The sequence below is a fragment of the Delphinus delphis genome, chromosome 13, assembly GCF_949987515.2.
Source record: "Delphinus delphis chromosome 13, mDelDel1.2, whole genome shotgun sequence".
NCBI classification, from domain to species: Eukaryota; Metazoa; Chordata; class Mammalia; order Artiodactyla; family Delphinidae; genus Delphinus; species Delphinus delphis.
Genome location: NC_082695.1, coordinates 50518747 through 50542524, shown reverse-complemented (window position 1 = coordinate 50542524; position 23778 = coordinate 50518747). Strand labels below are relative to the sequence as shown.

The window sequence follows — 23778 nt, the reverse complement described above, 5'->3', positions numbered from 1 at the left end:
GTGCTTCTGGCCGGCCCCGCTCTGCACCTGCTCAGCCTCACCTTCCTGTCCTCTGACCCTGATGGTTGTCAGCGTGCATGTGTGGCCATTTAGCTGAACGTGATCTTCCTGAAACCAGCTCAGAAGATCTGTGGGATGTGGGCAGGTGGCAGGAAGTCCATCCACCCACAGGTGCCACACAAGTTGGCGCCTCTGCTGCTCACCTGTAGCGCACCTGCTCCACCGTGTCATGGGTGAGCCTGCTGCTGCTGTTCTGGCTGTGAGGATTACCTGCCAGGTTACAAAGACAAAGCTGTTGGGTCACTACTTACAGTCTCTCCTTTTTTTTTTTTTTTTTTTTTTTGCGGTACGCGGGCCTCTCACTGTTGTGGCCTCTCCCGTTGCGGAGCACAGGCCCCGGACGCACAGGCTCAGCGGCCATGGCTCACGGGCGCAGCCGCTCCGCGGCATGTGGGATCCTCCCACACCGGGGCACGAACCCGTGTCCGCTGCACCGGCAGGCAGACTCTCAACCACTGCGCCACCAGGGAAGCCCTATAGTCTCTCCTTTTGTGTTCCTCCAAAATCGTCTCCCTCAGTTTCTCAAAATTTAAGCAAAAAAAATATCATAGGACCCAGCCTTCCCCAAGTTTCAAACAGTAAATTTAATCAGGGAAGTGAGAAAATGCAGTAAGAAAGGAAAAGTCAAGCAAGACAAAATAATAATGGTTTAGCCATTAAACAAAGTCAAGAACCTTTAGTTCCTCCTCAAGGGCTATAGATAAGATTCCGGGCCCTATCCTTTGAGCTATTTTATAGATACTAAAACCCATACCAGGTGGAAGAAGTTAACTGTATGCTGCCCCTCCGCAGTTCTCCATTCACATCTGCACCGCTCTCCTCCCCTCCCTGGTTCTGGGCTGGAGTGTCTTGGCTCACGCTGTTCCTCCTGCCTAATCTGCCCTCTCCTCTTTTCCGAGTGAATTCCTGCTCTTCCTCTAGCATCCGCCCCACTCCTGTAGAAGCTTTCTGTGACACTCACGCTGCCAACTCACCGTCACTCTGCAGATACAGACCCCCGTAGTGCCGGGGACTTTTGGTCACAGCCCTTTGCTCAATTGATAATTTACTTTATTTACATTTTACACTACTTTACTTTTCTTTTCTTTTTTTTTTTAACATTTATTTGGCGATCACTTGATTGAGGTCTTGTCTTTACTAGACCACAGTCCATGAAGGCAGGGACTGTATTACTTTGTTCCCATTACAACACCATGCCCCCAACACCAGAGTGGCTTAATAAACATTTACAGGGTGAATGAATGAACGAATGAATGTTCCTCCTGCTGTCCCACCCTCTGCACTGTGCTGGTCCCACAGGGTCATCCCACCACCAAACACAGCACCCCGTGCCCTTCCTGCCACTGACCCCTTCTTCTGGAAGTAACCTGTGTGTCCCTGAGGCAGTCCCTCCCACCCAGCAGCACATGTGCTACAGGGACTGACCCTGGGTGCTTGCTTGCCTGACCCCCTCTCTCACGGGGCTTACTCAGCTTTGTGTGTTCAGCACTGTCCCCGCCTGTTAATGTGACATTTTATTAAGCATAGATATATTAGCTGAATGTAGTTGGCTAACGTTCAGTGCAAAATCAGTTATGCTGTGTTTTTCTTTACCATAAACATTTTCCATGAGATCTTTAGTGAAGCTTGTAAGCTGGCTCTGGGGGAACAGCGTGGCTCCTGCATGGTCAAGATAGACAGTTCCTGAAAGAAAACACAAAATAAAGCTGGGATTATTCTTCAGAGGTATTCCACTCATCTCACCTAGATCTAGTTTGTGTGACCTGACCAGCGCCCATATGATGTGTTTAGACGTAACACCAGGCCACTGATTTCTCCCAGCCTTTTGACATGCATGCTCTTTTTTAATATTCTTTCTCTTATTCTTTTCCATTAAGGTTTATCACAATATACTGAATACAGTTCCCTGTGCTATGCAGTAGGATCTTGGTGTTTATCCATCCTGTATATACTCGTTTGCATCTGCTAACCCCGAACTCCCAGTCCTTCCCTCCCCCATCCCTCTCCCCCTTGATGTGCGCTTCTGAATTCAAGTGGAGGCATGAGCAATGGAAGAACTGCACTTTCGACATCTAATGACCCTTAGAGCCCTGACAGCCTTCTTGATGAACCAGCTCTCTTCTGAACCTGGGAGAGCAGCCCGCACAGAGGAGAAGCCCAGCGGACGTTCATGCTTCAGGATGGCAAAGCTATTTCATGTTATGACACACACCCTCTTCTGAAATTTCCGCACAGCTTCCCAGGCTGTCAAGCCCTGATTCTACATTTCCATAGTGAGTTCCAAAGTCCTCAACCCTACAACAGCTGTGACAGCTTCGGAGATGACTGGGAATGGCTGTGGTCTTTCCAGTCTCTCTCATAAGCAGAGAAAGGTAAATTTAGATGACAGTGAGATACCAAGCGTTACCACTCAGATTGCCCCAGATCAAAAGGATAACTCACTGTATGGGGGAGGGTGTGGGGAAACAGGTCCGCTCTTACACGGCTGGTAGGAGGGTAAATGGGTGCAACTTCTTTATGGACAGAAATTTAGCAATATCACTCATGCTTTAAAAATGCAAACTCCCTTGACCTAGCAATTTGTCTTCCAGGAATCTGTCTTATAAATTGTGAAATGGTCTGTCAGTGAGGACATTCAGTGCAGCACTGTCTGTAAGAGCAAAGCGTTGGAAATGACTTAAATATCTATCAACATGTATTTAAAATAAAGAATTTGAATACAGCCATCTAGTACTGACATGGAACAAACTCCAAGATATGTTTTCAAGAACATACAATAAGAATAGATTCTTCATGCACTTAACAAATATTTTTTGTTTTGTGCAGGATGGATTTTTCATTTATTTTATAAAAGCTTTATTGAGATTAATTCACATACTGTAAAATTTGCCCTTTTAAAGTTTCTGATTTAGTGGTTTTAGTATATTCGTAAAGTCGTGCAACCATGGCCACTATCTAATTTTAGAACACTTCATTCATCCCCAAAAGAGACCCCATACCCATTACCACTCACTCCCCAGATCCACCCAGCCCTAGCCCCTGGCAATCACCAATCTATTTTCTGCCTCTGTAGATCTGTCTACACTGGACATTGCATATAAATGAATCATACAACATGTGGTCTTTTGTGTCTAGCTTCTTTCACGTAGTATAATAATTCAAGTGCATCCATATTGTAGCATGTATCAGACTTCATTCCTTTCTTGGGACTGAATAGTATTCCATTGCATGGATATGCCACATATTTCGTTTATCTATTCATCTGTTGATGAATATTTGGGTTGTTTCCAATTTTGCCTATTATAAATAATGCTGTTATGAATATTTGTATACAAGTTTCTGTGTGGACATATGTTTTCTCCCATTTGGTTGGTTGTTCTTTCACTTCCTTTATGATAGCCATTGAAAAAAAAATTTTTTTAATTTTGATGAAGTCCAATTTGTCTATTTTTGTTGCTTGTAAATTTGGTGTCATAAGAAACCATTGCCTAATCCAAGGTCCTGATGATTTATACTTATGCTTTCTTCTAAGAGTTTTATTCTTTCAGCTCTTATATTTAGGCTTTGGCCCTTTTGAGTTAATTTTTTAATACAGTGTTGAAGAGGGGTCCAACTTCAGTCTTTGGTGTGTGGATACACCATTTAAGAGACTATTCTTTCTCCTGTTTAATAGTCTTGGCATCCTGTTGAAAATAAATTGACCATAGATGTATGGGTTTATTTCTGGTCTTACAACTCTACTCCACTGGTCTATGTATCTATCCTTAGGCCAATGCCACATTGTTCATTGTTTTGATTACTATAACTTTATGTAAATCTTACTTACCTTTACTTTTATGGCAGTGTAAGTCCTTCCACTTTGTTCTCTTTTTTTCAGTAATTTTTATTTTATTTTATATTTTGGCTGCATTGGGTCTTCATTGCTGCACATGGGCTTTCTCTAGTTAACAGCGAGCAGGGGCTACTTTTCGTTGCAGAGCACGGGCTCTAGGCACACAGGCTTCAATAGTTGCAGCATGCTGGCTCAGTAGTTGTGGCTCGCAGGCTCTAGAGCACAGGCTCAGTAGTTGTGGCACACAGGCTTAGTTGCTCCGTGGCATGTGGGATCTTCCTGGACCAGAGCTCGAACCCATGTCCCCTGCGTTAACAGGCAGATTCCCAACCACTGCGCCACCAGGGAAGTCCCTCAACTTTGTTCTTTTTCAAGATTGCTTTGGGTATTCTGGATCCTTTGCATTTCCATATGAATTTTAGGATCAACTTGTCAAAAAACTGTCCGGGATTTTGATAGGAATTGCATTGAATCTGTAGGTAATTTGGGGAGTATTGCCATCTTAACAATATTAAGTCTTCCAATCCATGAATACAGGATGTCTTTCCATTTATTTAGGTCTTTTTTTTTTTTTGTGGTACACAGGCCTCTCACTGTTGTGGCCTCTCCCGTTGCGGAGCACAGGCTCCGGACGCGCAGGCTCAGCGGCTGTGGCTCACGGGCCCAGCCGCTCCACGGCATGTGGGATCTTCCCGGACCGGGGCACGAACCCATGTCCTCTGCATCGGCAGGCGGACTCTCAACCACTGCGCCACCAGGGAAGCCCTATTTAGGTCTTCTTTTATTTCAATGATATTTTGTAGTTTTCAGTGTATGTCTTATACTTCTTTTGATAAATTTATTGCTGTGTATGTTATTCTTTTTGATGCTTTGGGAATTGTTTCCTTTATTTCACTTTCATAGTGTTCATTGATACTGTATAGAAATTGAATTGACGTTTGTATCCTGACCGTCTATCCTACAACTTTCCTGAACTTGTTTTTTTAGTACTAATAGCTTTGTGTGTGGATTTTTTAGGCTCTTCTGTATACAAGATTATACTCTCAGCAAGTAGAGATGCTTTACTTCCTCCTCTCCAATCTGGATGTATTTTATTTCATTTTGTTGCCTAATTGTCCTGGACAGAACTTCTAGCACAATACTGAATAGAAGTGGTGAGAAGAGACGTCCTTGCCTTGTTCCTGATCCTAATGGTAAAATTTTCATTCTTTCACCTGTAAGTATGATGTTAGCTGTGGTTTTTTTGTAGATGGCCTTTATCAGGTTGATTAAATTTCCCTTTATTCCTAGCTTATTGAGTGTTTTTATATTCAAGAAATACTTACTGAGCATGTACTGTGTTCCAGGCACTGTTCTAAGTGCTGGGGACATAACAGCAGTCAAAATAGAAGCTGGTATGATAATGACAGAGAAAGACCATAAACAAATAAATATTAACTATGTCAGGTGGTAAGACATGTTATGGCTCAACTATGTAAAAAAAAAACTACCCATGTACACACACATATAAATATAGATGAGCACTGGAAAGGCAAACAAGACACAAAGGGCAGCAGTTGACTCTGGGGTGGCCATAGTGGTGGCAACTGGAGTTGGGGGTGCTCCCTGGGCATTCTTCATCCTCTTTTGACACCTTTTGAATTTGGTACCATGTTAAATGTATTACCTAGCCAAAAAAATTAGTTTTAAAATAATGTTCTCATTTACTAAAGATTCAGAAATAGAAAGGTACCACACCATAAGAAAGGCATTTGTCCACCCAGCATCAGGGAGACGCTCATGGGGAGCATTAGTGTCACTATTAGAAGAAGTAGGCAAACGACCCCCAAACCAATCAGCATTAGGTCTTCAAGAAAGGGAATTCCAGGGTCTCTTCTGACTCATGCACCTTCAGTTCTTGGTTCCATGCAGGGTGAGTGACCATCAGTCAGCACCCAGAGGCTTTAAGAACCACTTGAACCACAACTGTGTAATCAATATGCTCCCTTCACCAAAACAAGGACATTCCCATCCAATGGGTTATGCAAAATATTTCAGCACGTACAGGTTAAGCATTTAATTATCCAGAGCAACCATTTAACCAGACAAATTCTCAAACCTGCAAGAAAACTTTGGGGGTGGGTAGGGGTCAGGGATAGAAAGAGGAGGTGAATCTTACGTTATTGTGGTTTGGTTTGCTTGTTTTTCCCTGCTCTCCTTCTGGTTGGTTTGTTTCTGTGTGAAAAAAGAGGGGGCTATGTTCCTAGACTCCCAGCAGCGGTAAGGGTGAGTTTATAGTCCACAACGTCTACTTCAAGCATAATGTAGAGGAAATGCTGGGAAATTGTACTAGATAGATAGGTAGGTAGGTAGGTAGATAATCACAGAACACTGTCACAATTACAGTAGATGTTAAAGGGCACTGAAGGCCAGCCTGGGATCCTGGCTATCACATCTAAACTTTACATTTGAGGAAAAGGGTGCTGTTCTCTGAGAGACAAGAAGGAAACAAGGAGGGATCTAGTTTCTACTTTCCCAGGGTAGTGTTGAGGGGAGAGGTCAGCCAATGATGGGTGTGAGGGATGAGAGCTGGAGGGGATTAGGGGATTAAGGAGGAGTGATGCTGAAATAATTACCTACTGTACTATAACAGCTTCTGGGATTTGCTTAAAAAGAATGGGGAGACTTTCTCAAGTCCTCTGCCCCTGTGGGTATTCATTCTATAGGTGTCTCTATTTCTGTGGGTAGGAAGTTTCTATAACCAAAAAAGTTCAGAGAGAAAAGGAAAGAGAGAGACAAACAGACAGAGGGGGCACTGTCTCCAGCAGGTGAATGGGCAACTAGGAAGATCAGAGAGGGAGTGAAGAGAGGCTGCCAGAGGGCCCCTGTCTCCTCCCTTGAGCTTCCCTACTTAAGTACAGACGGGGCGACTCGAGGAGGAGCGCACAGCCCTTAAAGCTCCCAAAGGCGGGGGGGTGGGGGGGAATCACGTTCCGGAACATGAGAAAATGACCCAAAGAGCTGAAGTCAGTTACCTGATAACTGAAACATGAATCATGGTTGCTGCTCTGCCACAAGCAGGCAAGCGGCACCAACTGTTCACCACGACAGAATAAATACACCTCAAATCCCAGTGCCCGGCGCCACGACCTGCCCACTTACCCGGCACCCCTCCCAGTTCAAACAGCACGCCCTTCTAAGGCTTGGTGAAGCCCCTCACAGAAGGTTGCTGGAAAAGGATGAGTCCCGACCCGGTGCGGAACGCCCTCCTGCCCTGCAGCAGTGGGTTGGGAGGACCACTGGCCAGATCAAGTTTGTCTTCCAAGTTAACCTGCCTGTTACGCCTTGAGGAACTCGAAGGCACGATAAGATCCCGGTCCTCACATCCAATGTTCTGGCTCGTCCTGTACTTAAAGTTCAAATTGCACGGTTTGCTAATTCTTCAGGTACCCCAGCGAGCTGGACTTCCGAGGCATTGTTCTGCCTACACTAGTGAGAAAAATGAGACTTCGAAAATACAAACTGCTGGGAGCCATCCCAGCGGAGTCTGGAGCGCAGCCTCGGGAAGCTCCTGCACGGCGGCCGCAGCCCCTCGGTCTCCAACCCGCGCGCCCGCAGAGTCGCGGTCCCAACCCCGCGAGCTGGCCGCCCGTGCACCGCTCCCGTCCCCGGGCAATCACACGAACAGTCACGGCCGCCTGTCATTCCTGCATTTTGCAACCCCGGTTCCAGTTGGAACTTTAGAGCCGGGTGTCTCATGGCAAGCGAAGGCAAAAAGAATCCTCAGCCCTATTTGCAGAGAGCGGAGACAGGTGGCAAAGGACCACTTTGGTCCTACATCCCTGGAAAGTCTAAGGAGCAAGAAGTCTCGGGGTTGCAGATGGGACCTCAGGGAGTCGCGTACACAAAGAGAGCTCGTGGACACATCCCTCCAGGTCTTTCGATTCAAAATGGGTCCCTAATGAGGTAACGCCGCTCCCGCCGGGAGCAAAAGTTCCTTCCACGTCGGTTCTAGAAACCGCGTGTCCCACACGGCCTCCCGGCAGGCCCGGCGCAGCTGCCCCCGCCGGTCTCACCTGCCAGGCGGCCGAACTCGCGCGCCCGGAGCTCGTGCAGGCTGCGCCGGCCGTACCCGTAGGCGAGAGGCTGCGGGCTCGAGTCCAGGAACTGCGCAAAGGCCAGCAGCTCGGTCCCCGACTGCTCGGCCCCGCCAGCCATGACCCAGGCCTGAGCGCCGCGCAGTCCAAGTGGGCTGCGCCGGGGAAACGCCGAGGCCCGCCCGCCGCGACTCCGCCCCGCCGCGTCCCGGCCGCGCCTCCCGGCCAGCCAGTGGCACCGCGTCCCCGCCGAGGGGCGGCGCCTCTCCCGGCAGGCCGGGCTTGCCCCGGGCTCGCTGACTCTTGGAGTTTCACTGCTTTCTGCCCTTTTCCCACCTGGGGGCAGGGGGAGGGCGTGCCAGTGGTTGTCTCTTTTAACTGCTTTCCAACGGAGTCCACGGAGACACCCCCAGACCCTTGGAACACAAAGTTCTCGTTTACGGTACCACGGAGAGGCTGATGCAAGATGCAATGAATTGCTTTTTGCTGCTGGGCATCCTGGAACCTGGCGATCCTCCCCGCCGACTCTCCCTGGCCCGAGCCCAGCGCAGCGCCCGGGAGCCTCACTCTCCGTGGAGGAACCCCAGTGTGCGGGGCGGGGCGTTTGCAAGGAGACTTCCCCAATTGCTGTTCCCCAGTGGGGCGTGTGCTCGGCGTTTCTGAGAATGTGGCTGAGCAAAAGGTGGAAGAGGAAAAAGATTGGGGACCGATGAGTTTGGTTAATAAGGTCGCGGCAGGTGGGCACCGTCGGGACCCGGTAGCTCCAGTGTGACCCAAGCAAAAGCACCTCCTCCGCTCCGCCAGGGGCCTGCATCCCAGGACACCATTGCCTCAAGTGTGGAGAGGCGGGCCAAACCCACGGGCGGGAATTGCCCGGCCCAGTGTGAGTGTGGAAGTGGGTGGGCAGGCGGGGGCCGGCTTCCGGGGGTGGAGTGAAAGGTACTGGAGGCCCAGGAAAGGTGCCCGAGGTGAGGGGAGGGCTGTGCAGAACCCGCATCGGAGGGCGGCAAAGTCTGGAGGCTTAAGTGAGGACTCAGATTCGGGTCCTTGGGGACCGAAGGTGGGGCCCCAGGAATGGACCACTGGCTCTGTTGTAGGAAAAATGGGGCGTGAGAGGGTGGTCTTGGTCATATCCCAAGTCATACTCCTGGGGCAGACGGTGCAGATAAGAATTCAAGAGCTAGCCATAGTAAAGTGAAAGGTTTATTTAGACAGGCACACACTCCCTACAAAGTGTGGTTCGTCTCAGAAGGCGAGAGAGGTGCCAGGGAAATATCGGGTGTTTAGTTTTTATGGGCTGGGTAATTTCATAGGCTATGAGCGGGAGGAATATTCTAGCTATCTTAGAGAAGGGGCAGGGATTTTCAGGAATTCGGGCAGCACCCACTTTTGGTCTTTTATGGAACTGTCATGGCACGGGTGTGTCATTTAGCAGATGCTAATGTATTACAATGAGAGTATAATGAGGCTCAAGGCCTACTGGAAGTTGAATCTTCCGCCATCTTGAGCCTAGTAGGTTCTAACCAGTTTTTGTCACTTCCTGTTCTTCTTAATGGCTGTGTCATTCCTTTAATGCTTGTGCTCTGCCCCCTTCCTTTCTGTCTCAGCTCTCAAAGCATGCTGCAGTGGGACAAGGTGGGAAGGGCACACAGGCCACAAGTACACTGCCTGTGCTACAGCCAGGCCCTCAGTCACCCTGTGTGTGCGCTGCAGGCACCTTGGGATGCGTGACAATGCGTGGAGTAGACTCCCCGGTCCAGCCTCTGCTTGTATAAAAAGCAAGGGTTCTGCTGCCCGGTGGCCCACCAGCCCCTCCTGGCTCAGCCCCCAATACCAGGTCTGAGAAAGACCCTGGGGGTCGGGGAGGCGGGTTGTGTCCCAGGCCAGAGCCGTTGGGTACCGGGCTGCAGTGCTACAGCCGGTGCCTAGGCTTCCCCTTGCCTAGGTGGCCCCTGCCTGAAGACCGCCCTAGCTAGTCTCACTCACTGCAGAATCCCCAGGATCAGGACTTCCCTGGAGGTCCAGTGGCTAAGACTCCACGCTCCCAACGCAGGGGCCTGGGTTTGATCCCTGGTCAGGGAACTAGATCCTGCACGCCGCAACTAAGAGTTCACATGCCGCAACTGAAGATCCCCGATTCTGCATGCTGCAACGAAGAAAGATCCCACATGCCTTAACTAAGACCCGGCGCAGCCAAATATATAAATAAATATTTTTTAAAAAGAATCCCCAGGGGCTTCCCTGGTGGCGCAGTGGTTGAGGGTCCGCCTGCCGATGCAGGGGACGCGGGTTCGTGCCCCGGTCCGGGAGGATCCCACGTGCCGCGGAGCGGCTGGGCCCGTGAGCTGTGGCCGCTGAGCCTGCGCGTCCGGAGCCTGTGCTCCGCAACGGGAGAGGCCACAGCAGTGAGAGGCCCGCGTACCACAAAAAAAAAAAAAAAAAAAAAAAAGAATCCCCAGGACCTTACTCTGGAAGGAATGAACGTTATCGATGGATGGATGCCCGAGTTTGCCCCTTAGCATTCACCATCCAACCACCTCCCTGCGGCATACCGTTTGGCCATACTTGGAGCAGGAACCTTGGGCATCTTGGCCTCACTCCCTTGCACTCTAACCTCTAAATTTGACTTCTGGCAACAGTACCGACAGGAGCAGGCACTGCACTGGGCACATGTATACTCTTATCTGTGCTAATTATTCAACAGTTAAATAAACAGATCTATGAGGTGGCTCTTACAGGTGGGGTAGCTGTGGCAGAGAGAGGTAGAGTAACTTGCTCGAGGGCACACAGCTAGAAGAAGGTGGACAAGCTAGCGCCTGGGAAGTCAGTCTCCAGAGCCCAACCAGTTCAATGTGTTCAACAATCTCTCCGGTGTAAGCCACGGTGGTCCTCAGGGCCTCCGCCTCCCCACCTCTAAGTTGGGGAGAGTGCTGGGGGTTGATGCTCCCCTCACCCCTCCTTTTAATGCGCTACTTCTTGCCGAGGATCTCCTTGAGGCCAGCCCTTTCAGGAATTAACCTGCCAGAATCATCTGGAAGCCTATTAAAATGCAAATTCTGATTAAGTTGGGGGGCGTGGTGGTTAAGGTTCTGTGTTTCTGACTCACCTGGGCGATGTGGACACTAGAGTCCTTGGACTGCACCCTGACCAGTGAGGGCCTAGGTTACTTCCCTGGGAATGTAAGGAGTACCTCTCCTCAAGGTGTTATGTGGCCAAGTAACAAATCACAAATCCACAAGGGTGTTCCTTTAGGACAAACTTGCTAGGGAACAATCTGAATGGGCCAAGTCAGAACTCCTTTAAAAAAAATTTTTTTTTAATTGTGTTAAAATATACATAACATAAAATTTACCCCTCTTAGCCATTTTTAAGTGCACAGTTCAGTAATATCAGGTACGGGAAGGAATGAACCACCCTGTTGTGCAAACAATCTCCAGAACTCTTTTCATCTTGCAAAACTTAAACTCTATACCCATTAAATAAGAACTCCCCTTTCCCCCTCCCCCAGCCTCTGGCAATCACCATTCTATTTTCTGTATCTACAAATTTGGCTACTCCAGATACCTCATATAAGTGGAATCATACAGTATTTGTCTTTCTGTGACTAGCTTATTTCACTCAGCATAATGTCCATGGGGCAGCATGTGTTCAGAATTTCCTTCCTTTTTCAGGCTGAATAATGTTTCACTGTATGTATATACCATATTCTTTGACCCATTCATCTGTTGATGAACACTTGGAATACTTCCACCTCTTGGTTCTTGCAAATATGCTATGAACATGGGTGCATGAGTATCTCTTTGAGAATTTACTTCCAATTCTTTTGGATATATATAGTCAGAAGTGGGATTGCTGGATCATACGGCAGTTCTATTTTTAAGTTTTGAGGAATTGCCATAGTGTTGCCCATAGCAGCTACACCATTTTACGTTCTCACCAATGGTGCACAAGGGCTCCAATTCCTCCATATTCTCACCAACAGTTATTTTCTGGTTTTGTTTGGTTTGGTTAGGTTTTTGTTATTGTAACAGTAGCCATCCTACTGGGTGTGAGGCGGCCTCTCATAGTGTTGTTGATTTGCATTTCCCTAATGTTTAGTGGTGTTGAGTATCTTTTCACGTGCTTATTGGCCATTTATATATCATCTTTGGAGAATTGTCTGTTCAAGTCCTTTGCTCCCCCCTGCTCTGCCCCCAACTTGGTTTTTTTTTTTTGGTGGTACGCGGGCCTCTCACTGTTGCGGCCTCTCCCGTTGAGGAGCACAGGCTCCGGACACGCAGGCTCAGCGGCCATGGCTCACGGGCCCAGCCGCTCCGCAGCATGTGGGATCTTCCCGGACCGGGGCACGAACCCGTGTCCCCTGCATCGGCAGGCAGACTCTCAACCACTGCGCCACCAGGGAAGCCCTTGGTCGTTTTTTTATTGTTGAGTTGTAGGAGTTCTTTATATAGACTGGATATTAACCCTTCATCAGATCTATCATTTGCAATATTTTCTCCCATTCTGTAGGTTGCCTTTTCACTCTGTTGACTGTGTCCTTTGATGTACAGTGCCGAACCCTTAAGGTCATTAAAAACCACTGAATTACCACTTAGTCAACAAGTATCTTTAAGCCCCTGGCTCTGCCCAGGGGGCTGTGTGCTCAGGAGGGTGTGAAGATATTGTGCCTACATCCTCGTAGGGAAATGACACAGACAATGGGGGCTGAGCGCCCTGTTGCTTCGCTCCAGGATGCAAGTGTAGAATGGCAGGAGAGAAGAGAGAAAGGAGCTCCTTCCAACCAGGGAGTCCAGGGAAGGCACCCCAAAGGAGGAAGCCTGTGATCTGGGCCACAGTAAAGAAGGGAGGGTAGGGTGGGTGGGGACATCGGGAGCCTCAGTCTCTAATGGGCACCTTCAAGTGCATTTCACCAAGATTCCCTGGGCCTCTACTGCCACAAAGAGACTGTCAGAAATCGGATTGCTCGCTCTTACCCGGCCTGAAGCAGAACCTCCAGTCCCCATCAGTGAACGTCTTACACGTGTTCATCGTTCAATGAACGCCTGTGCTATAGGCCTACCACTGCTTCATCTGCTGGCCCTGGGACCTTGGAATAGCCTGAGCTGGTCCATGCTGAGGTCCCAGGCAGCCAGCCTCTGCACCCAAAGTTCACAGCTTTGTAGTGAAACAGCTCTTCAGCTCCTCCAGACACCCCTCTCTCAACCAAGAACTGTGAAAAATATGTCTATAGCCAGATTGGGTAGACAGCCCCAATTTTGTCTTAAAATCTTTCCCCCTTGGTGAGGCTCTGCCCCGGTCCATCCCACTCAGCCTGGTTCTGTACTCAGGATGATGTGTTCCCTGGCAATGGACTCCATTCTTGAGAATCTCCACAATACAGGAGACATTCATTCATGCAGTATTTATTCATTCAATCACTTGGCAACAGTTCAGTGAGTGCCTCTCAGAGTTAGAGTCTGTGGGGATTGAGGAAGGAGGTGGGGCAGGTTTGGGGGCAGGTTTTGAAAGGCAGGTTTAAGTCGGTTTAAGGGAATAGAATTTCATTCTGAAGATTTCTGAGCAAGAAAGTGTCCCCAAGAGGTGATTTCGACCAAACTGTCTAATGACTGTGCCCAGGCTGGATGGGGTGGTGGAGTTGGGGGCAGGGAAACCAGCTACAACCTCTTGGAACTGTCCAGGCTTAATTACTGCAGATGAAAATGTGCTTTGGCAGGGACACTCATTCAATGTTCGTTGGGAAGCTGCTCCCTGCTAGGAACATGGTAGGTGCTGAGAAGACAACAGTCCATAAGGCAGCCTCTGGGCTGAGAGGCCCCCAGGACAGTGAAGAAGATGGCTCTACGGCCAGGTCGCCTTTCTGTGCTGCAGAGCCCAAGAAGGGGCCTTCCTTCAAAAGGTTGAGCCTCCTCCACCTAGGACTCCAGAGGGTCCTGGGTTGGGAGGTAGCATTCCATGTACAATGGCCTGGAGGTGCAAAAGGCTCAGAAAATTCCCAAAGCAGGAACTTCAGTGAGGCTGGAGCACAGCCTGTGGTAGGGGATGAGGGGTAGGGATGGGGACTGAGGCAAGAGAGTGGGGCAGACCCTGCGGTGCAGAGGAGCATGGCTGGGGTCCAGGAGAGACGGGAAGAGTTGTGTCTGAGGCCAGTGACATTTAAGGATCACCTGCCTCCATGTCACTGACTAATGAGAAGGTACAGTCAGAGAGATGGGAGGAGAGCTAGAGGAGAGCGCATTGGTGGTAACTAAGGCTGAAAAGCCAGTTAGGACAAGGACTGATCAGATTATGCAACTTGCTTGGTTCGGTGATATGCAGTGACCTAAGTGACCATTTCTGTTATGCTGGTGGGGATGGAAGCTCCATTATAACGGTCCAGTCTTAAATGGTAAGGAAGGGTAGAGGTTTTCCACTGACTAAAACCCCCGAGGCCTCTTGATCATGGAGGTAGTTGGGAGTTGCCAATTATGACGGATCATATTTTCTGCCAAGTAGTTGAGATGGGGTCGGTGTTTCAGAGGAGGTTGAATTTAGTTTGGATAATGAAATTGGTGCTTCCTGCCAGAAGTGAAATGCATACCTCCCTAACAATGAGAACCTGCTGACCTAGATATCCTGACACCGGAGAAATCAGAAGGCCTGCAGAGCAGGAAGAGAGACAGCAGTGGAGCAGGTTTCTCTCCAGAGCCTGGAGGTTGGAAGCTCTGGCAGAAACAACTTGAGAGCCCTGGAAAAAAAGATCAGAAAACCCCAGGAAGCTCCCTCCCCTGGAGTGATAGGAGACCCTTTTTGTGAACAGAAGTTAGAAGGGCAGCTCAAAATCACCATGTTTGGGAACAAGGCTCCATTATATCCAGACTCATGTTCAAAACAACACCCGGCCCTTCGCCCTGAGTACTAGGCAGACCACAGGAGTGAGAGGGTGGGTGGACCCACAGCTGAGGCCCTTTTCCTGGGGGCCCAGCTTCTCCCTGATCATTCAAGGGTGGGTGGACTGGGCCAAACCACACCCTTCTTGCTCCCTTCTGGGTTGACATCTCCTTCCTGCTCTTTGTTCCCTACCTCTTTATGCCACCAAGACAGGGAAAGGATCTGATGCCAATTTCCCTATTTACTGACCAGTGGATTACACTGAAGAATGCTTCCTCCACCAGCCAGCCATCTGTGCGATCAAACTTATTCTTGAATTCAGCAAATATCTGACAGTACACAGGGCCAGCTACATTGTGCTAGGTGCTATGGAAAACAAGAAAACAAATCTGATGCCCTGGACAGAGGGGGAAGACGGCGGAAAAGTAAGACCCGGAGATCACCTTCCTCCCCACAGGTACATCAGAAATACATCGACACGTGGAACAACTCCTACAGAACACCCACTGAACGCTGGCAGCAGACCTCCCAAAAGGCAAGAAACTCCCCACGTACCTGGGTAGGGAAAAAGAAAAAAGAATAAACACAGACAAAAGAACAGGGACGGGACCTGCACCAGTGGGAGGGAGCTGTGAAGGACGAAAGGTTTCCACACAATAGGAAGCCCCTTCGCGGGCGGAGACTGCGGGTGGCGGAGGGGGAAGCTTCGGAGCCGCGGAGGAGAGCACAGCAACAGGGGTGCAGAGGGCAAAGCAGAGATTCCCGCACAGAGGATCAGGGCCGACCGGCACTCACCAGCCCGAGAGGCTTCTCTGCTCACCCGCCGGGGTGGGCAGGAGCGAGCTGAGTCTCGCTCGGGCTTCAGTCCGACGCAGGGAGAGGAATGGGGTTGGCGGCGTGAACACAGCCTGCAGGGGGTTAGTGCACCACGCCTAGCCGGGAGGGAGTCCGGGGGGGAAAAGTCTGGACCTGCCGAAGAGGCAACAGACTTTTTCTTCCCTCTTTGTTTCCTGGTGCACGAGGAGAGGGGATTAAGAGCGCTGCTTAAAGGAGCTCCAGAGACGGCCGCGAGCCGTGGCTAAAAGCGCGGACGCCAGAGACGGGCATGAGACGCTAAGGCTGCTGCTGCTGCCACCAAGAAGCCTGTGTGCGAGCACAGGTCACTATCCACACCCCCCTTCCGGGGAGCCTGTGCAGCCCGCCACTGCCAGGATCCCGGGATCCAGGGACAAGTTCCCCGGGAGAACGCACGGCGCACCTCAGGCTGGTGCAACGTCACGCTGGCCTCTGCCGCCGCAGGCTCGCCCCGCATCCGTACCCCTCCCTCCCCCCGGCCTGAGTGAGCCAGAGTCCCCGAATCTGCTGCTCCTTTAACCCCGTCCTGTCTGAGCGAAGAACAGACGCCCTCCGGCGACCTACATGCAGAGGCGGGGCCAAATCCAAAACTGAGCCCTGGGAGCTGTGTGAACAAAGAAGAGAAAGGGAAATCTCTCCCAACAGCCTCAGGAACAGCGGGTTAAATCTCCACAATCAACTTGATGGACCCTGCATCGGTGGAATACCTGAATAGACAACGAATCATCCCAAATTGAGGAGGTGGACTTTGAGAGCAGGATTTATTATTTTTTCCCCTTTTCCTCTCTTTGTGAGTGTGTATGTATATGCTTCTGTGTGAGACTTTGTCTGTATAGCTTTGCTTTCACCATTGTCCTAGGGTTCTGTCCGTCCGTTTTTTTGTTTTTTTACTTAAAAAAATTTTTTTTAATAATTATTTTTTATTTTAATAGCTTTATTTTATCTTTATTTTATTTTATCCTCTTTTTTTCTTTCCTTCTTTCTACTTTTTCTCCCTCTTATTCTGAGCCGTGTGGATTAAAGGCTCTTGGAGCTACAGCCAAGAGTCAGTGCTGTGCCTCTGACATGGGAGAGCCAACTTCAGGACACTGGTCCACAAGAGACCTCCCAGCTCCATGTAATATCAAATGGCAAAAATCTCCCAGAGATCTCCATCTCAACACCAACACCCAGCTTCACTCAATGACCAGCAAGCTACAGTGCTGGACACCCTATGCCAAACAACTTGCAAGACAGGAACACAACCCCACCCATTAGCAGACAGGCTGCCTAAAATCATAAAAAGGCCACAGACACCCCAAAACACACCATCAGACGTGGACCTGCCCACCAGAAGACAATATCCAGCCTCATCCACCAGAACACAGGCACTAGTCCCCTCCACCAGAAAGCCTACACAACCCACAAGCCACTGGGGACAGACACCAAAAACAACGGGAACTACGAACCTGCAGCCTGCAAAAAGGAGACCCCAAACACAGTAAGATAAGCAAAATGAGAAGACAGAAAAACACACAGCAGATGAAGGAGCAAGAAAAAAACCCGCCAGACCTAACAAATGAAGAGGAAATAGGCAGTCTACCTGAAAAAGAATTCAGAATAATGATAGTAAAGATGATCCAAAATCTTGGAAATAGAAAAGACAAAATGCAAGAAACATTTAACAAGGACCCAGAAGAACTAAAGAGGAAACAAGCAATGATGAACAACACAATAAATGAAATTAAAAATACTCTAGAAGGGATCAATAGCAGAATAACTGAGGCAGAAGAACGGATAAGTGACCTGGAAGATAAAATAGTGGAAATAACTACTGCAGAGCAGAATAAAGAAAAAAGAATGAAAAGAACTGAGAACAGTTTCAGAGACCTCTGGGACAACATTAAATGCACCAACATTCGAATTATAGGGGTTCCAGAAGAAAAAGAAAAAGAAAGGGACTGAGAAAATATTTGAAGAGATTATAGTTGAAAACTTCCCTAACATGGGAAAGGAAATAGTTAATCAAGTCCAGGAAGCACAGAAAGTCCCTTACAGGATAAATCCAAGGAGAAACACGCCAAGACACGTATTAATCAAACTGTCAAATATTAAATACAAAGAAAACATATTAAAAGCAGCAAGGGAAAAACAACAAATAACACACAAAGGAATCCCCATAAGGTTAACAGCTGATCTTTCAGCAGAAATTCTGCAAGCCAGAAGGGACTGGCAGGACATATTTAAAGTAATGAAGGAGAAAAACCTGCAACCAAGATTACTCTACCCAGCAAGGATCTCATTCAGATTTGATGGAGAAGTTAAAACTTTTACAGACAAGCAAAAGCTGAGAGAGTTTAGCACCACGAAACCAGCTTTACAACAAATGCTAAAGGAACTTCTCTAGGCAAGAAACACAAGAGAAGGAAAAGACCTACAATAACAAACCCAAAACAATTAAGAAAATGGGAATAGGAACATACATACCGATAATTACCTTAAATGTAAATGGATTAAATGCTCCTAACAAAAGACACAGACTGGCTGAATGGATACAAAAACAAGACCCATATATATGCTGTCTACAAGAGACCCACTTCAGACCTAGGGACATATACAGACTGAAAGTGAGGGGATGGAAAAATATATTCCAGGCCAATGGAAACCAAAAGAAAGCTGGAGTAGCAATTCTCATATCAGACAAAACAGACTTTAAAATAAAGACTATTACAAGAGACAAAAAAGGACACTACAGGGCTTCCCTGGTGGCACAGTGGTTGAGAGTCTGCCTGCCGATGCAGGGGACACGGGTTCATGCCCCGGTCTGAGAAGATCCCACATGCGGCAGAACGGCTGGGCCCATGAGCCATGGCCGCTGAGCCTGCACGTCCAGAGCCTGTGCTCCGCAATGGGAGAGGCCACAATGGTGAGAGTCCCGCATACCGCAAAAAAAAAAAAAAAAAAAAAAGGCCACTACATAATGATTAAGGGATCGATCCAAGAAGAAGATATAACAATTGTAAATATTTATGCACCCAACATAGGAGCACCTCAATACATAAGGCAAATACTAACAGCCATAAAAGGGGAAATCGACAGTTAACACATTCATAGTAGGGGACTTTAACACCCCACTTTCACCAATGGACAGATCATCCAAAATAAAAATAAATAAGGAAACACAAGCTTTAAATGATACATTAAACAAGAGGGACTTAATTGATATTTATAGGACGTTCCATCCAAAAACAACAGAATACACATTTTTCTCAAGTGCTCATAGAACATTCTCCAGGATAGATCATATCTTGGGTCACAAATCAAGCCTTGGTGAATTTAAGAAAATTGAAATTGTATCAAGTATCTTTTCCGACCACAATGCTATGAGACTAGATATCAATTACAGGAAAAGATTTGTAAAAAATACAAACACATGGAGGCTAAACAATACACTACTTAATAACGAAGTGATCACTGAAGAAATCAAAGAGGAAATCAAAAAATACTTAGAAACAAATGACAATGGAGACACAACAACCCAAAACCTATGGGATGCAGGAAGAACAGTTCTAAGAGGGAAGTTTATAGCAATACAATCCTACTTTAAGAAACAGGAAACATGTCAAATAAACAACCTAACCTTGCACCTCAAGCAATTAGAGAAAGAAGAACAAAAACACCCCAAAGTTAGCAGAAGGAAAGAAATCATAAAGATCAGATCAGAAATAAATGAAAAAGAAATGAAGGAAATGATAGCAAAGATCAATAAAACTAAAAGCTGGTTCTTTGAGAAGATAAACAAAATTGATAAACCATTAGCCAGACTCATCAAGAAAAAAAGCGAGAAGACTCAAATCAATAGAATTAGAAATGAAAAAGGAGAAGTAAAAAAAATACAATGTATTTTTTTGCGGAAATACAAAAAATCATGAGAGATTACTACAAGCAACTCTATGCCAATAAAATGGACAACCTGGAAGAAATGGACAAATTCTTAGAAATGCACAACCTGCCAAGACTGAATCAGAAAGAAACAGAAAATATGAACAGACCAATCACAAGCACTGATTTGAAACTGTGATTAAAAATCTTCCAACAAACAAAAGCCCAGGACCAGATGACTTCATAGGCGAATTCTATCAAACATTTAGAGAAGAGCTAACACCTATCCTTCTCAAACTCTTCCAAAATATAGCAAAGGGAGGAACACTCCCAAACTCATTCTACGAGGCTACCATCACCCTGATACCAAAACCAGACAAAGATGTGACAAAGAAAGAAAACTACAGGCCAGTATCACTGATGAATATAGATGCAAAAATCCTCAACAAAATACTAGCAAACAGAATCCAAGAGCACATTAAAAGGATCATACACCATGATCAAGTGGGGTTTATTCCAGGAAAGCAAGGAATCTTCAATATACGCAAATCAATCAACGTGATACACCATATTAACAAACTGAAGGAGAAAAACCATATGATTATCTCAATAGATGCAGGAAAAGCTTTTGACAAAGTTCAACACCCATTTATGATAAAAACCCTGCAGAAAGTAGGCACAGAGGGAACTTTCCTCAACATAATAAAGGCCATATACGACAAACCCACAGCCAACATCATCCTCAATGGTGAAAAACTGAAACCATTTCCACTAAGATCAGGAACAAGACAAAGTTGCCCACTCTCACCACTCTTATTCAACATAGTTTTGGAAGTTTTAGCCACAGCAATCAGAGAAGAAAAGGAAATAAAAGGAATCCAAATCGGAAAAGAAGAAGTAAAGCTGTCACTGTTTGCAGATGACATGATACTATACACAGAGAATCCTAAAGATGCTACCAGAAAACTACTAGAGCTAATCAATGAATTTGGTAAAGTAGCAGGATACAAAATTAACGCACAGAAATCTCTGGCATTCCTCTACACTAATGATTAAAAATCTGAAAGTGAAATTAAGAAAACACTCCCATTTACCATTGCAACAAAAAGAATACCTAGGAATAAACCTACCTAAGGAGACAAAAGACCTGTGTGCAGAAAATTATATGACACTGATGAAAGAAATTAAAGATACAGATAGATGGAGAGATATACCATGTTCTTGGATTGGAAGAATCAACATTGTGAAAATGACTCTACTACCCAAAGCAATCTACAGATTCAATGCAATCCCTATCAAACTACCACTGGCATTTTTCACAGAACTAGAACAAAAAATTTCACAATTTGTATGGAAACACAAAAGACCCCAAATAGCCAAAGCAATCTTGAGAACGAAAAACGGAGCTGGAGGAATCAGGTTCCCTGACTTCAGACTATACTACAAAGCTACAGTAATCAAGACAGTATGGTATTTGAGTCTCCCTCAAATTCCCACAGTCTGCCTTTGGAACCAATAACCATGGCTGCCCCCCCTGAGGCTACTGGGAAGACAGTGATTTGGCTCCTTGTTGCCCATGGTAAACATGTGCTGGGAACACAACCCAATCACGTCTCCTCCATCTAGGACAGTCATGTAGGTCAGAAGATAGCAACTGCTTAGGTTGGCACTTGGCATCAGTCTGAGCTTTGATGCTGTGACTCAGGCAGAAAAATGAAATTATCAGGGAAAACAAGGAAGGGCAGGTCAGGGATTCTGAAATACTCCTCAGCAACTCCACAGCAAAGCTGCACGACTACCTTTTGCTTTAGATGTTATGAACTACTCCAGTATGGTTCCAAGTGTTCTCCTTTAGCAGATGAAGACCATCATGGTAAAAGTACAGTGTATGTGTATGAAGTTCAATATACTGTCCAAATGTACAGCAAGTCCTGGGAACACTTACTGAACTGAATTAATTACACACGTGATTACTGAGGAAGATGCTTCAGGACAACTTGGGAAAACTGTCTATCTACAACTGGCAAAACAACAACCAACCATGAACTTGGTCTAAGACTAGGCCTGCTTTCAGGAGACCTTAGGGGGTTGAGTTCCGTGCTGGAAAAGGCTCTAAAGGACTGTTAGTCCACTGAATCTGCTCCGGAATCCCAAGTGCGCAGGATCTGAACAAACTGCTGTGTGCCAATGGGAAGATTCAGATCCTTCAGCAGATAAGCAAAGAAATCATACTTCACAGCATCCTGGTTTCTGAGGTTAAGAAGCTCAGGTGCTCACTGCCTTGGTGCATACACGCTCACATGCACACACACAGCCCTAAGGGTGTAAGACAAATTTATACAGATTCAGTGGTCTAGAACTGCACTGTCCAAATATGGATATAGCCACTAGCCACAGGTGGCTAGTGAGCATTTGAAATGTGGCTAGTATGAATTGAGATGAGCTGTAAGTGTAAAATGCAATTTGTAGTGTACAAAGATTTCATACAGAAGAAAGGGTAAAATATCTCCATAATTTTTTATATTGACTATATTAAAATGATACTATTTGAGATATACTGGATTTGAACACATGTGTCATTAAAATAAGTTACACCTCTTTCTTTTTACTTTATGTGGCTACCAGAAAAGTTTAAAGTACATAGGTAGCTCACATTATATTTCTGTTGGACTAGAAATACTGGATAGTTCTGGTCTAAAAACCTTCATTTAGACTAAGTATCACTTAACTTCTTTGGAAGTAAAATGTCATGTTAGATAATAGCATAAACTCCCACCAAGAAAATCCTCGCCTCCTTCCTTCCAGCTGTTTACTATGTACAGTGTGCAAAGTGGCAGTCTGCCAGGTGGCTCATGTTCCCACAGGGTCAGGAGAGGCCTGGCTCTCCCACCAGTCTTCACAGGCTCTCCCACACCCTCTCTTAACCTCTCTCCACCCAACTCCCAAGTGCTCAGCTCTCATGGGCAGCCTCCCAAAGCTCAGCAGGCACACCCAACACTGTCTTTCTGGTGTGTTCTTCTGCCCTCTGTTCCCATCGCGCCCTCTCCCTGGGGCACATCCTTCACGCTCATGACTTCATCCTTCCTCTTGTGACTCATCCTTGCAACTTCACAGAAATTCAGGTGATTCAGACGCTACTTTCCAGCCCCTATATCTCTCAGTTACTTTAAGCACTTCAAGTCAAACTCTGAAGGAAGCATCTATGTACTTTTAAAGAATAAGAGAAGGGACCAACTACAGTTCAAACTCACAACCTGCCAAATTCCTAGAATGGTTGGTGTGTACTAGGAGGCAGGGGTCAAGACCACACTTTGTGTGGTCTGCGTATTTACAAAAAACTGTTAAAATAAAAATTGAGTAATCTGGGTTTTATCTCTTTTTATTTTTGAGGCTATCCCTCACAGGAGGGTAGTAAATAATGAAACGTCCCAAACATTTGAAAAGAGAAGGCCCGAAATGACACAAAATTAGGCAAATTTGCTCATGAAGAAAGAAAGAATAGAGGCTCTCAATCTGGGACACACAGATGCAGGTCTGAATCCCTGAAAGTATGGGCAAGGTTCTGAGACTGTGTGTATATAAACATTTCGAGCAAAGAGTCTGTAGCTTTCATCATATTTCAAAGGGTCTGAGACTCACATGAGGACTACTGCCTTAGGTCTTAAGCATGAAATGCAATGAAATTATGAGGTAAAGAAAGGTTATCTATTTACATGATAAATATTTTTAAGACACCAACGAGTATATGCTTGCAGTCATTAAGTCCATTACAGAGCACATCTGTTAACTCTGTGTATCTTCACAGTGTGATCTTCACCACAACTTGCAAAGTGTAACCATTCAGTGCCTTCTGCTTCATTCTGTTCAGCTTTTCCATTACAGTTCTTCCAGCATAATTTTTTGATAGCAAGTGTATGACTTTGGCTAAAACAAAGATAGAGAAATCATGAAATGAATGTATGCTATGACTATGAAATATTTTTCTGGGTGCTCACCTGCATATTAATTCAGTTAGTATGCTCTTCCTATTAGTGTTGTTAACATAAATAGAAGTCAAAACCTGACCATGTAATTGTACAGGTTTTAAAATACCATCACTAATATTTTAGCAATTTTATGTTAGCCTTGAAAATATTTTACTTACTGACCAAGGACACCATCAAAAAGAGCAAGAAATAGACAATGCATTTATGTCAAATTTTGCTTTAACCATCAATTTTAACTATT

At 46.5% G+C, this 23778-nt stretch overlaps 2 protein-coding genes across 4 annotated transcripts in view; both read right to left on the bottom strand.

The window, feature by feature from the left end:
* The window catches only part of MOCOS (molybdenum cofactor sulfurase), a 58671-nt gene extending 50569 nt beyond the window's left edge, over positions 1 to 8102 (bottom strand). The window contains exons 1-3 of the mRNA XM_060028916.1: positions 7948 to 8102; positions 1654 to 1743; positions 204 to 270 (exon numbers count right to left, since the gene is read on the bottom strand). Of these exons, the coding sequence (XP_059884899.1) occupies positions 204 to 270; positions 1654 to 1743; positions 7948 to 8089 (299 nt within the window). The 5' untranslated portion in view covers positions 8090 to 8102. The remainder of the gene's footprint in view (positions 1 to 203; positions 271 to 1653; positions 1744 to 7947) is intronic.
* A 14753-nt stretch (positions 8103 to 22855) lies between these two features.
* Positions 22856 to 23778, bottom strand: part of ELP2 (elongator acetyltransferase complex subunit 2) — a 44141-nt gene continuing 43218 nt past the window's right edge. The window contains exon 23 of one of the 3 annotated variants that reach the window (XM_060028912.1): positions 22856 to 23475. In XM_060028912.1, the coding sequence (XP_059884895.1) occupies positions 23319 to 23475 (157 nt within the window). In that variant the 3' untranslated portion in view covers positions 22856 to 23318. The remainder of the gene's footprint in view (positions 23476 to 23778) is intronic. The other 2 variants (XM_060028909.1, XM_060028911.1) reach the window with 2 other exon arrangements.